We start from the raw sequence: 15,537 nt of genomic DNA, 5'->3' as shown, positions 1-15,537 counted from the left end.
AAAGTACGCATTGATTTACTGTATAACTACTATGTAATTAGAGACAATGCATAAAGTGGTTTATACCAGATCATGCCAACAGATGGCACTGTGGTACAATTTAAAAACCCGTCTCACTTTAAGCTAAGGAGAGATCTGGCTTGAGTCTATCAGAGGAGTTTGTTGGTGAAAGACCCTGCGTGTGTCTGGAGCAATTCAACACACTGAAGTCAATACCTATATCCTATTGTTTCAGTGTGCTTAGTGTTTTTTAAGATATTCTTTTTTTTATATATATACAAAAGAGACTCAATAGTGACAAGTCTAGTGGTACTCGTACGGCTGGTATTTCCCATGTAATGAAACCACTCTGGTGTGTTTAAAATGACTTGCGGGATTCACTGTGTTCATTTTGAATGTCAATAATTTGCTGTGCGTGTGGGCACGCGTGGGTGTGCGTGTGAAGTAAAATGTGATCCTTTTAATTTATAGAGTGAGAAGGGGAAGCATGCTATTAAACATGCACCACTTTAATAAATAAAATATACTCAAGTATAATACAGTTAAATAAACATTTATTTAGCATGCTTCTGCTTTTCACTCTATAAAAGGATCACATTTTACTTCACACGCACACCCACGCGTGCCCACACGCACAGCAAATATATAGTAGTGTATATATATATATATATATATATAGTGATCTTGGTTCCCGCAGGCAGGCGCATCACACAGTCACACACAGGCGGAGGGCGGGTGCGAACCCGGGACTTCTAGCACTAAAGTATTTCGTCGATACCGCTGTACAAAAGACTCAGCTCCTTTGCAAAGAGCGTATGTCACCTACCAGCCCTGCTGCCGTCCCCCCTCCCCCCCCCTCCCCCTCCCCCCCCCCCCCGTCCCCCTCCCCTCCCCCCTCCCCCCTCCCCCCTCCGTTTTACATCTCAAAAAATCAGAGTTAATTAAAGACTGGAGTAAACGCTTTGAAGTTATGCTCAGCAGACTGTGATGACAGTCCAGTTTGTTCTCATTCCAAAAACTCGTGTCCAGTTTTGGCGGCTTGAACAGGTTTTGTCTGAGCGTGCAGGTTTTCTATTAGGACTAACTAATTGCAGTTTTTTTTTAAATGATTATTTACGATGTTTGCAATTATTAATAACAACGGAAGGATATAAAATAAAAACATTCAGCATTACACGTGATTACAGAAACGTTGAACGCACGGATAATTTTTGTCTCAGTCTTCAATAAAAACAGGAACAGCTGACTACACCACCAAACATGTTTCCCTAAACCGTGCTGGCTCTCGTTTTTAGAACCCTTTTTTACCGCCAGGACAAAAAATAATTGTGCTTTTTTACATTTTACAGTTCTGGGCAGGCCTTTATCACTTACTGGAATTCACAAGGCCTTCCCGAGGTTATTTCAAGTCCTTTCTTAAAACTGCTTATTTTTTCTTTCACAATAAAATGATTATAAGTAGGATTCAAAAGGAGTTTTCAAACAACGGGTTATTCTGTCAGCCACTGGTTAATCATGCTATTAGATTTGCACCCTAGTTTTCAACTGGTGGACTCACACAGGTGTTGAACGTGAGACTTATAATCAAGTCAGGGTAACAATCTACATTCAATATATCTAATTACTGTGTATTTACAGGGTAGTTACTTAGTAAATAAATGTTACAATGTTATTATGTATAGTTACAATGAACTTCATGTGTACTTACATGATACAATCAAAACATAAGAACATAAGAACATAAGAACATAAGAAAGTTTACAAACGAGAGGAGGCCATTCGGCCCATCTTGCTCGTTTGGTTGTTAGTAGCTTATTGATCCCAAAATCTCATCAAGCAGCTTCTTGAAGGATCCCAGGGTGTCAGCTTCAACAACATTACTGGGGAGTTGATTCCAGACCCTCACAATTCTCTGTGTAAAAAAGTGTCTCCTATTTTCTGTTCTGAATGCCCCTTTTTCTAAACTCCATTTGTGACCCCTGGTCCTTGTTTCTTTTTTCAGGCTGAAAAAGTCCCTTGCGTCGACACTGTCAATACCTTTTAGAATTTTGAATGCTTGAATTAGGTCGCCACGTAGTCTTCTTTGTTCAAGACTGAACAGATTCAATTATTTTAGCCTGTCTGCATATGACATGCCTTTTAAGCCCGGAATAATTCTGGTCGCTCTTCTTTGCACTCTTTCTAGAGCAGCAATATCTTTTTTATAGATATTGCTGCTCTAGAAAGAGTGCAAAGAAGAAACTCTAACCATGACTCTAAATCTAACCCTAACTCTTTTCTGATACAATTGTGTACTTACATATATCATGCAAAAATATTTCCATGTTATGTACATTGTATAATAGCATTGTAATTATGTGCAAGTACACATGGATTTACTAAGTAACTACAATGTAAATAGACAGTGATTAGAGACACTTAATGGAAAGTGATACCCAAGTCAGGTTATAGTTGATAAGTTGTACACTGGAAATGCTTCAAGTTACCTTATATCTCTGTAAGAGACATGTACTCTACCTGTGCACTGAGATCAAATGATGTGCCTGCTTTTAAAATCCCTGTATTGAGATCGAACACGGGCCAGCGTGCCTTTGTATATCAAGCAACTCATCTCTGAAACTCATTGCTGGAACAGAAAAACAGCCTCTACACAATATCTTTAAAATCATTCACTAATATCAATTTCAAATCTGTCCAGGGTTGCGAATCCGGTAAACCCTGACTTGTGTGTGAATTAGAATGGTTTTCCTTTCTGTGCTTTTATTTTGTAATACTGTTTCTATGCTTGTTTTAGGTGTTTTTGTCCTGTTTGGATGATTTCTCTGTTTGATTTTATAATGTTATTTCCTGCAGTCTTTCTCTTGCCAGGAGCCCCTTGGAAATGAGATGCCTATCTCAAGGGTGCTATCCTGGTTAAATACATATTGAAATTAGAAATTTGAATTGTGTTTATTATCCAAACCATTAATCTCCCACTGTTGATGCAAAAAGTGCTGGTGGGGTTACGCATATTCTAAACTGTACAGTGAGCCAGGGCAAAGAGGCCACAGTTGGAGTAATGTGTTCAAAAAACAGACACAAGGCAATGGAATAAATGTGGGAAACTATGGGCCATAACCTTAATTAACTCCTAGGTTTGGAAAAAGGCAAACCGCCTGTTACTTTAACACAACCTAGAACTCTAGTGGTGTGTGTGACTGCAAGGCCTTCTGGGAGTTGCAGTCTTTATCTCCTTTGAAAAATGACTACAATGCTCACGTGTTTGCCTTGTGGTTCCTCTATATCAGAAAAGAGGAAGTTTGCACAAAGACTCTGTTCTCTCTTGCCGGGCTCCGAGGCAGTACAGTACAGAATCTGCAAGAAGAAGTGAAGGGCAGTCTGTACTGTTTTCTTTCTGTCTTTCTGAAGTTGATTGTGTTTCTGGTTTGGTGCGCGGGGGAACCCCTGGCTGTGTGGTGTGAGTATGGAGCTATGGAGACAGTGCGCCCACTGGCTGATCCAGTGCCGAGTTTTGCCTGAGAATCACCGGGTGACCTGGGACAGCGCTACAGTTGGGGACCTGGCTCACGCTCTGAGAGATGGGGTGCTCCTGTGCCAACTGCTGAATAACCTGCAGCCCCAGTCTATCAACCTCAAAGAGATCAATCTGCGGCCACAGATGTCTCAGGTAAGAAAGACATTCAGCCTCTCCCCTTATAAGAATTTCCCCCCTAGTAAAAGCATAGCAAAGTATAATGAAGCATAGTGAAAGCACGGTAAAGTGTATTAGAGCACTGTGAAAGCATAGCAAAGTGGGATAAAGCACAGTGAAAGTATGGTAAAGCATAGGCAATCGTTAGTAATAGCACAGTATGGTAAAGCATATTAATAAATATGGCAAACTAGGGTAAACTTTGGTAAATGCATAGCATAACTGTGGGCAAACTTTTAAAAGGTCTTTGCTTTAATTTATTTGTTATCTTGAAAATAAGTTTAATATACCAAAAAATAGCATGCAACCATAATAACAAAGAGAGAAAAAATGAAAATCTCTGATAATCCTCATTACGTTGCTGTGGGCATTTGACACCAGAATGTCTTAGCAGCCGTTATAATTAGGAAGTACCTTAAACCAGAACACATCTAACAGGTAAATTAAGAAGCTGCTAAAACTGCTTCTGCTCCTAACGCGTGATTGAAATCCACGTTTTTGGTGGCGCTATGCTTTATAATGGCAGCAGCTCAGCCATAATTTAGATTTACCTGGGTTATTTATCTATTTTTATTTTTTTGGCTAACGTTTTTTTTTTTTTTTTTTAAAAAGTTTTAAGTCTGTTGGTGGTTTGATAGAAAACAAAGTGATATTGTAAAGATAAAAAAGTAAAACGTGGTATATATATATGTGTGTGTGTGTGTATATATATACACACACACACACACACACACACACACACACACACACACACACTCATATAGGATTCCATGCAAATTTCCCTATTTGTGCTTGCAAACACCTGTAACCCCACAATGAGGCCTGCATAGAGGCCTTTGCATGCAGAGTAACACATTTGCAGTCTCTTCCCATTGCACAAATGTGGAACAGAGATTGAAAATTGCTTCCTAACGCAATTCTGGACAGTGACTTGTGAAGCAAGTGACCAATTACTCATGCAGATGTGTGTCATCGTTGATCACCCAGCAAGAGGGGTGGAGCTAATGGATCTGAGTCATGCAATATGACATACCGGCTACCTCACATGTTCACAGCATCAGAGCACTCAGCTTGTATTGGAGCAGTCTCTGTGTCGTGCTGTCATTCCGCACCAATATCTACAGCCCTGGCCAAAAGTTTTGCATCACATAGAATTTTAGGATTAAGGCATAATTTAAAAAAAAAATGATATGAACATAATTTTGATCTTTTATTTAACATCATGCAATCAAAGAAACTACAAAATCATATTGCAAAAGTCTACTGGAAACCATAATAGTAGTACGGTTAAATTTCGGAATGTCACTTTTTAACTTGTTGTCAGTTTTTCGTTAAGTAGTAGAAAACTACAAAGCGGAAAGTAATTCAATATGTTGGCATAACATTATTCAGCAGGTTTAATTCAACTGTATGAAGCAAAATTAGTTTATTCTATAGGGTGATGCAAATCTTTTGGATAGAGCTGTAAACTGGACAGTCTGTAGCAAGTGATCTTATTGGAAATGAACAGCAGTCATAAAAGAACAGGGGTCTAGGTGGCACTAGTCTCTGGAGCCCTGGATTTGCTTTGGTGAGCTCAAGGATTTAATGAGCACAGAGGTGCTCCCTCCAGCAATGCAGGCTTGAGGCATGGAGACTGAACTGCTCTCCCGCCCCTCGCCCCTCCCTGCCTCACCCCCTAAGAGTAAGGGTGCTCCATCCAGTCCAAGGCAGGCTTGAGGCATGAAGACTAAGAGCATGTCATATAATCCATTTCTTGTGCATAAGACAACCTTCATAACACAACAAGTACTGGAATTGGAGAGCCTGTGCATTTTCATTGGCCGAGAGAGATGAATGATTCACTGAATAGCAGCCACACTGGGAGAGTATCCCTTACTATGAATTCAGTGCACATTAGCCAGTTTTGTCCTGCTGATTTTTGCTCTTAGTTATGAATTTCTGCACTCCTCTTTGTTTGCGTCTCGAAATCTGTTACACAGCATATTAAAGTTTGGACCAGATCCAGGGCAGTTTTGCATCTACTCTGCCTTATCGTGATTGTGTAATGATTTGCCATTCTTGCTAGTGCAAATAATGAGGGTTTTGCGGAGAGAAATGGGAAGTAGAAGAGAAAGAGGCCTCTCATTTCCGTATTCTTGAGCTGCAATCCAGCAGTATTGAGTTTTGCTGAGATTGCACAAAAATCTCTCAGCATGTTGGGGAAACATTTCAGGTGAGGTTTGAGGAATCTTGGGTAGCACCTCGGTGAATCCATTATAGAGGTGGTTTTCAAGCAGCATTATAAAACACAAACTAAACCCTTACACAGTGCTCCCTCTTCTGACTTACACATCAAAACACTGTGCAGTATTGAAAAAGGAGCTTAGACAATCTACTGACCAGACGAGCGGGCTATCAAATGGCGAAATAAAAGGAGACCACTGTAATCACTTTAGTGTCGCACCAAGATGTATGTGAGAATGTCACTCAACAAACCAAGTAAGAATGAAGCCTGCTTTAGTTCTTTAGGACAACGAATTTAACAGAAGATAAACCGCGGCTGCAAGGAGTAAGCTAGAAGACACCAAGAAACCACAGTGTGCAACTGAACGCAAGTGCTTTGACGGGAAACAGGTTGCATCGTTAAATCATGGCAAAGCATGGCTGCTGTAAAATCACATGGGCAAAACATGCAGATTTTTACCACACGCTCACTCTGATAAAGGGGCTGCCTTGTACTTTGTTTCCGATTTGGTGCAAGTGACCAATATAATCAAAAGGGTGATGCTGGATAGCAAACTGCAGCCCTGGTAGAGGAGAAACGATAACAACAGAGAGAGGCTTCAGCAGTTCCTAGTGTTATTTTTTTACATTTCGATAAATTTGCCTGGTAATACTTAGACGCAACGCTCCAGATGAGCTGCGTAAAGTGTGCGTTTACGCAAAGAATACGCAATGTTGCGGCACAGCTTCAGTTTGCATGCTATCAAGCTTCTTGTGCTTCGTTGGTTCCTGGCGTCTCAGTGGTCAGTTGTGAATATACTGCATGCCGTGGCTAGAGAAATGACGGGGCAGCTTGTAGCCTGCAAGGGAATTGACAGAAACACATGACCTTATCTGGAGCGTCGCTTAGACGGAATTCTTAGTAACAACCAGGCTTGCTCAACGTTTATTTCAGGGGCTTACGAAATACCGCAGTAAATCATTTCCCTTTCAAAGTAATGCCATTTCTTTAGATAGCTCGTGTTCTTTATTGAAATATCCCGAAACTGCTAATCATGCCGGGACTGCAGTGGCTTTATTATGTAATGGGATAGTTTTCCATTTATTCCTTGCTTCTGATCAGCGCTTGACTAAATGCGTCAGGGGCGGAGATACCCAAACTGAGGAATGTAAAATGTAAATATAGAACAAATAAATACAATACAATACAATACAATAGCATATGAGTTTATTTGCTCAGACTTTCTAAACTGTTTGCGTTTGAAGGTGTAATGGGTCTCTTCTCGTGGATGATGAGTCAGTTATACTGGCGTCGGCATAACACACATACCGGTGAAGTTCAGGATTGATTTTAAAATATTACTCTTAACATATAAGGCCTTGAATGGTTTGACACCAAGTTTCATCCCCGATATGTTAATTGAATATATCCCTGTGCGAAACCTGCCATCTGATGATGCCCGGCTCTAAAAGAGTCCCAGAAACCAGGCTCCGGTCTATGGGAGACAGGGCTTTCTGTTGCTATGCATTTATATGGAATACTCTTCCACAGATAATTAAGGATTCAAAGAATGTGGATATTTTTAAACGACACCTAAAAACACGTTTTTTTTTTGTTTTTTTTTTTAAATTGGCATTTCAGCCTGTGTAAGGAATTGGCTTGACTTTGCACATTGCTTGTGTTGTGTGTGTTTTGTTTTAACGTCTATAGCCTGCTGTGATTAATTATGATTATGTATTATTATTTTTGGACTGTAAAGCGCTTTGAGATGTGTCACATGAATTGCGCAATATAAAATACAGACTATTATTATTATTATTATTATTATTACCTCCTGGACGTTCCTCTTGCGGTTCAAGGTTAGCCCTTGTCTCTTCCTTCAATTCAACGGGCGGAGATGTCAGGTCATTAGTAAGGTATTCTGAACACAAGCGTACTGCCAACGCAGCCGAAATCGATACACAGACAAAGACATTTCGTCTTTTTTCTACCTTAGTTCTGCCTGAGAAGCCTGGGATAGATCTTAAAGCGGGAATTCCAACTGAACACAATACTGGATATGCAAATTTCTGCAGCGAAACCATTACTTGAATAAACAGGATTTTTTTTTTTTTTTTTTTTTTAATTAGCTGACTATGAAGATGTATGGGGAATAACAGTACATCAGAATAACAGAAACCTGGCACTTACTGTGGGGAAGTACATGCGATAAGCAATGGTTACAGTGGAATGCTGCCACAGCTTTGTTTGAAACAAACTGATTTACCAGCTCAAGATAACGACGGTGCTTTTTGAAGGCCCAATATCTGCTGTAATGAAACACTCTGAATTGAACGTGATTGTGAAATGCCTTCCATAACAAGAGTTACTTCAGAATCGTTTTCGTTTTAAGGGGGCTTAATTCAGTCAGTCAAAACGTTTGGCAGTTTCGTTTTGTTTTTTTAAGTTCTCTATTTGTATAGAGAAACCAAAAATGAACGTGGTGTGCAGATCCTATAACAACAGCCCAAGGAAGTAGAAAGTGGTTACTATAGCAATAGTTAGATTCTCAACTTGCAAAAATCTGCGTTTTTGGAAGGACATCAGTCTCTATAACGGCTTACTACTGAGATGCCCAGCCTATTCGCTTGAAAGAGACATGACCAGGAAGTTATTAAGAGAGGTACCACAAAAAATACATACTGTTAATGGGGGGAGGGGGGAGGGGAGACTGTGGTGTAAAATATGTTTAGTTTACTAATTTAACTGAGTACTAGCCATTTAAAAAATAATGATACATTTTACATGGTTCCAGTATGTTTGTGCTCATTAAATATGTATCACAATAAAACACAACACCAGTTTATGTGCCCTTGTAATCAAATCGTTTGAATAGGATAGTCCACTTCTAAATCAACAGCATGGGCAGAAACAGGACTCCCATTCCAGGTTTTAATACAAGCTTGATTAGCCACAGTGTGTGTGCAGCAAGATCAGGTGTGTTTTATTAAACTCCTAGTAAAACCTGGAATGGATCAAACTGCTATGCAGTGGGAGTCTTATTCCCATCCCTGAAAAGAGCCGTACTGTAGAGCTCAGTGAGTCATGCAGTATATGGCTTGATAGTTCATTCCGTGTTTTTACAATTATGGGGAGATCTGAGTTGTTATTGGTGGATCTTCAAAGTCCTTTTGCATGTGCAGTCTCTATATTATGAGTTAGGCAGAGAAAAATATACATTGTCCTCAAACTATTTGGACAGAAAAAGTGAATTGAACCACGATTCAGTGTACGTTTTAAGTATACGACCTTTGGAATAAGGAATTAAGTCTTAATGCACACAATTGTGTTCTACAGAGGAACTGACGAGGTGGATCAAAGGACAAAAGCCTTCCTCAATTTACTGCTATGACACATTATCACTGTTTGAAGTATAGTGGCCATTTCAGCTTCTCAATTAGGTTATTTTTGATGTGACAATACAGTTTTTAGCGTGGCTTATCACTTGCGAAGACGCGCAATCAAATCAAGGCATTGGCTTAATAAGGGAAAGTGAAACATGGAGGAGATTTCCCTATGGCAATGATAAGGAATGCATTATTTGAAAATACATTTCGCATATAAGGGAAGTATATCTTTTAATAAAGACACAGAGCTTTGCAATGCACACTCACCTTTCCTATGTGGTGTGAGGCCAGGGTCTTGCTCGTGCACTGGGAAGTGAGAGCAGCTCCATTGTCAATGAGGGAAGCAATTTAAGAGGGATCCCGGGGGTTCTGCTTTCATTGTGCAAGTTTAAACAGGCTACAGACAATCTGGGATGCTTTGATCAGCTGTGCTGAAAGCAGGATGAACATTTGAGCCTTGATATGACTAGAGCAGGGTCATTAAACTGCCTGATCAGGTAATACAGTATGCTGATAAGACGTCGCTGATAAGCTAGCCAACTCGTTAGTCTGCTGTTTGTCTCGCGCTGGCTTATTCCACGGTTATCCAAGAGCTGATCAAATCAAACTGGGTTGTAGGTTGTAATTCGTTCCTAAGTGCTGCTTAGTTACTGCATAGTTACGGTGTTTGTATACCTAAGAATTGCTGCCATTTAAAAGGAAGTCCAAGGCTTATTATTGTGCCAGTTTCTCTTTACTTTTTGCAACCAGACACTAATCCAGCTTGAGTATTGAACCACTTTGGGGGACTCCTGAATGACCACGGGCTACTTATCTACTGCCAAAGAGTAAGATACAGCTTGGCCTCAGACTGTGCATGCTGTAGTAATTGCAGGAGCGACTGGAAGCATATACTACTGTACTTCAAAAGCTTGCTGGTTCTAATCCAAAATGCAGCTTTCAGACCTGTGTTATATCCCTGTGTTATAACCCTGTGTTATATCCCTGTGATCAATCATTAAAGCAAGGGATGGCTACATCATAAGACCATAAGAAGATCTACGAAGGACAGCAATGATCGTTATGTTCCTAGTAGCTAATTAATCTCAGGTTGGGTCTTAAAGGTGATTCAGCATCAACAATATGGCAGGATAACCCGTTCCATCCCCTCACTATATCTACTCTGCCTCAAGTCTGCCTCCACTGCTTCATCTCCATCTGCGTCCGCTGGCCCTGGTTCCTGAACTTAAAGTGTTGGTTCGGGTTAACTTTGTGGACTTGGGTTTTAAGATTTGAAGGTTTTATTTTCTCAGTTGACAGTGTGCGTTTGAAGCAAGTCCCCATTGATGGAGCCATACAGCGCAAGACCTTTCGAAGCCACTAGGGGAAGTTTCCCGTCATACCCCAGAGAGTTGTGTTACTGCACAGTAATAGGGTTGTGTAAAGAAGGACTATCCCGGCTGAGTTTCTCTAGAAGCAAGGGAAGTGCGTGCAGAGGAAATGCGTACGGCCATTGGGTAATAGTGAGAATTCAAATTAGTAGTAAAGGTAGAGAAGTTTCGTGACTACGCGATTGAGAAGGCAGGAAGGGGAGGGGGTATATACAATGTACAGACCACAGTATGCATTATTGCTATCTTATCATTTGAAAGCAAATTATGAAAGCCAATGCGATGGTGTCATGCTAAGCTGTTTAAACCGTTTAAACATTAAAACCGACACAGCCCTAAATTTAACTGCTGCTTTATACACTTATAAAGGTTTACCACAGTCAGTGTGCTGTTTCTTTTTCCATAGATATATTAATTATATATAAATATACTATAGTTTACCATGCTTTGCCATGTTTTTTGATATGCTTTGCCATGCCTTTCTGTGCTTTACTGTGCTTACCTATGCATTGCCTACATTGCTATGCTTTTACCAGGGGTAACTTTTTGATAAGGTTAGTTCTATTACAATAATGTTTGTCCTTTAAGAAAATGTCGATAGATGTATAGTGCCTATAGAAAGTCTACACCCCCTTGAACTTTGTTTCACATTTTGTTGTGTCAGTGCCTCAGACTTTCATACATTTAAATGAGGATTTTTTTTTCCACTTTTCTACACACCATACTCCACACTGTTAAGGGGAAAAAAAGTTTTTATTGAGAAAAAAATTATGTATTAAAAATACAAAACGGAAATCATAATTGGATAAGTCTCCACCCCCCACCCCACCCCCCCCCCTGAGTTAATACTTGGTGGAATCACCTTTGGCAGCATTTACAGCTGTGAGTCTGTTGGGATAGGTCTCTACCAACTTTGCACACCTAGATTAGGCAATATTTGACCACTCTTCATTACAAAACTGTTCAAGCTCTGTCAAGTTCCTTGGGGAGTGTTGATGGACAGCAATCTTCAAGTCATGCCACACATTTTCGATTGGATTTAGGTCGGGTCTCTGACTGGGCTACTCAAGGACATTTACCTTTTTGTTCCTTAGCCACTCCAGTGTAGCTTTGGCTGTGTGCTTTGGGTCATTGTCATGCTGAAAGGTGAACTTCCGGCCCAGTTTCAGCTTTCTTGCAGAGGGCAGCAGGTTTTCCTCAAGGACTTCTCTATTCTTTGCCTTCTATCCTGACAAGTGCTCCAGTCCCTGCCGATGAGAAACATCCCCATAACACGATGCTGCCACCACCATGCTTCACAGTAGGGATGGTGTTCTTTGGGTGATGTGCTGTGTTGGAGTTTGCGCCAAACATAACACTTTGCATTTAGGCCAAAAAGTTCCATTTTAGTTTCTTCAGACCACAAAACTTTTTGCCACATGGCTACAGAATCTGTAGCCATGTGTGTTTTTATGCATACTTCAAATGGGGTTCAAGGTGGGCTTTCTTAAGTAATGGCTTCCTTCTTGCCATGCGACCATACAGGCCAGATTTGTGTAGTACTTGGGATATTGTTGTCACATGCACACTTTGACCAGTCTTGGTCATAAAAGCCTGTAGCTCTTGCAAAGTTGCCATTGGCCTCTTGGTAGCCTCTCTGATCAGTCTCCTTCTTGCTCAGCCATCCAGTTTGGAGGAATGGCCTGATCTAGGCAGGGTCTTGGTGGTGCCATACACCTTCCACTTCTTAATGATCGTCTTGACCGTGCTCCAAGGGATATTCAAGGCCTTTGATATTTTTTTATACCCATCCCCTGATCTGTGCCTTTCAACAACTTTGTCCCAGATTTCTTTTGAAAGCGCCTTGGTGCTCATGGTTGAGTCTTTGCTTTGAAATGCACTACCCAGCAGAGGGAACCTACAGGAACTGCTGAATTTTTTTCCTGAAATCATGTGAATCACTACAATTTAACACAGGTGGAGGCCATTTACGGTGTGTGATTTTGAAGGCGATTGGTTACACCTGAGCTAATTTAGGATTGCTATTACAAGGGGGGTGAACACTTATCTAACCAAGCTATTTCAGTTTTTATTTTTAATTAATTTTCTACAAATTTCTGGAATATTTTGTTCACTTGGAAGTTGTGGGGTAGGATGTGTAGGTAAATGAAAAAAAAAAAATTTTAATGCTTTTTAATTCCAGGCTATAAGGCAACAAAAGGTGAAAATTTTGAAGGGGGGTGTAGACTTTGTGTAGGCATTGCAAGTACAATGGATGTGAGTATACATGGATATACTTACATGGAACCCGACATGCGACTCTTCAAATGAGTCACTGCCAGTCATTTCACTCTTTCTGTGATAAAAGCCCCTGGTTTGGGATGATGTGAAGCCAGTGCTAAGCCGTGAAGTGGAGTCACAGCATTGTCGTGTTGTTAAGTTAACACTTGTGGGGGTGCTGGGAGTCTCTGAGCATCAGTTCTTGTGGTGGGGTGTAGTTTGCTTTTGGGAGGATGATGGTATTGTGATTATGTGCAACGTGTTAAATGCAAGCTTGTGCTCACCCCTAACCACAAGCTGTTTCTCACACTTCTTTACATGGGGCTGGCGTCTGTGCGTGTGTGTCTGTGTGTGTGTGTGTGTGTGTGTGTGGAGTTCAATTGGCTTGTCATCAGTTGCATTTCATAACATTAACAGAAGTCCAAATCAATAATACACAAAAAAAAACCAAACACAGGCCTACTGCATTCATTTCCTGTTTTAATGCAGCCTTAAAACCACTTCCATTAACCAACTGTGCACTTTGCCTGTTTAAACACGGGAGACTGTTCTGCCAAAGGCTGGATGTCAACACAGACAAGCAGCGTATTGTAGATATCTACCAACTGTGTTAAGTGAATAGAGTTCTGTTAGGTGGAGTGCTTTAAATCATCTGTACTTTCCTAATATACACGTTCCTGCCTGTTTCACACCCTTTCATGTGTGTCCTGTACTGCAAGTCCTTGTTTCTGCTCAGATCAGCATGCTGTCGTCACACAAGCGTCAGTGTGCAAGATAGGAGTCTTTCCAGAAGCTAGGTTGCTGGAATAGTTAGTAAGCAGGGCAGATTATGTTGCATACAACAGTAGAGAATCATGCAGAACATGCCTAATAGGATATGAAGCAGGTAATAGATCAAATGTTAGGAACATATATGTATGTATGTATATATATATATATATATATATATATATATATATATAATATATATATATATATATATATATATATATATATATATATATATATAGAGAGAGAGAGAGAGAGAGAGAGAGAGAGAGAGAGAGAGAGAGAGAGAGAGAGAGATATTAGGTGGGGGAATGAATAAAGCATGCTATATACAGTATATATTGTATCGTACAGTGAATCTAAAGTTGAGGGAGCACAAAGACACGGTTTCAGGAACAGTGGCTTGAAACCTGGTTCCAGGAGACCCAGAACACCAACTTTGAGGCAACTTTGCTGTATCAAATCCCATGTCTCACCCAGGTGTGCAATGTAGTGTCCTGAAACTTTGTCTCCTGTAACCCAATTTGTGTTCCCTCAGACTTTGATTTAAGATTGCATGGCAATTTAATCCCATGTATTTAAGCTCACACTAAAAGCTGGAATTTAAAATGCTATGCAATTAGACTATCATATTACACCCTGTCACAGGCTAGCCCTGATGCAAACCAGATAAACAGAAGTAGAAAACGTGTATTTGCATAACTAAGGGATGTGATAAAAATGTGTGTGAATGCACATCAGTGTTACAGGATAGCTGCACGCACCCAGCATGCAAAATCATTTTGAAGTGGCTCTGTTCTGCATGTAATGCCTCCCTGAATCCTGGTTTGAAATTCCGATACTGTAGTTTTTCAGAGCTTTGCACCAGTACTTGTGCTTGTCCAGTCGTGTTTGCCTAGGCTTATTAGAAAAACCCATTTGACTAAACCACAACTCAGTGTTGTTTGTTACAGTACACTGCTTCCACAAAATAGGAGTGAATTATCTGAAAATACTTCTGCGTGTTATTTTATCAAACGGGACCAGCTATATGTGATTATTATAATTTATGAAACAATATTAATTCAAAAGTGATGCGTTGCTGATGCCTTTAATCAAGGTGCGTGGTCAGGTTACCAGACACCTCTAAAACTGGGACTGTCCCAGTTTTCAGCCTTAATATTTCATCCTGGTCAGAAACATTAAAATCATTAAATAGTTTTTGCTTTTGTATTCACATTTGTCTATTAAAATACAAAACAGCATCAATGTGCTCAGAAAGTTAACATCAGAGTGATTAATTAGATCGTGTTAGCGGCATTCAGAACTAAAATAAATAATCTTATGGATTATTTGTTTAATATTTCTGATTATGTCTACATCATAAGTTTAAATGTTAATAGTCAGTCTATTTTTTTTTTTTATAATCCGGCTTTTTGTACATTTAACGTGTTTTGATTAGATGGCAGAGGGAAAACTCTGAGTTGATATGATCCGCAATAAACACATGTGATGTTTAATGTTTCAATTGCGTTATTATATACTATTATTTTAACTGCTTTGGAGCAGCTGTGGTTTCAGTGAATTGAAGAATAGCAATAAATGTCCTCATTCTTCACATTGAAAAACTTGGTAACCCTACACACATGTCACAGAAGAAGCCCAATATTAAGAAGCACAGAGTCTGTCTGTTCTGTGCGTTGCTTTACGCGACAGGAAGTGTGATGAATGCAAGAGGGGCGTGCTCTTGTTTTGAAGCTTCAGTTGGGATCAAGCCACCCTTACAGGAAACAGGAAGTGGAAGGCTACCAAAGGTTGTCCTTTGAGGGCTGCAGAAAGAGGGTTTTCAAGTTGACAGCAATGATGAGATGTAACTCT

General features: G+C 40.1%; 1 protein-coding gene across 2 annotated transcripts in view; it reads left to right on the top strand.

The window, feature by feature from the left end:
* Positions 1-3,303: 3,303 nt before the first annotated feature.
* LOC121304464 (proto-oncogene vav-like) overlaps positions 3,304-15,537 on the top strand; it is a 35,752-nt gene continuing 23,518 nt past the window's right edge. The window contains exon 1 of one of the 2 annotated variants that reach the window (XM_041235618.1): positions 3,304-3,667. In XM_041235618.1, the coding sequence (XP_041091552.1) occupies positions 3,464-3,667 (204 nt within the window). In that variant the 5' untranslated portion in view covers positions 3,304-3,463. Of the gene's footprint in view, positions 3,668-8,081; positions 8,560-15,537 lie in introns of those variants that run through there. The other variant, XM_041235619.1, reaches the window with a different exon arrangement.

Source organism: Polyodon spathula, chromosome 38 (genome assembly GCF_017654505.1).
Source record: "Polyodon spathula isolate WHYD16114869_AA chromosome 38, ASM1765450v1, whole genome shotgun sequence".
Classification (NCBI taxonomy): Eukaryota; Metazoa; Chordata; class Actinopteri; order Acipenseriformes; family Polyodontidae; genus Polyodon; species Polyodon spathula.
This window is presented reverse-complemented; position numbering and strand designations above follow the sequence as displayed.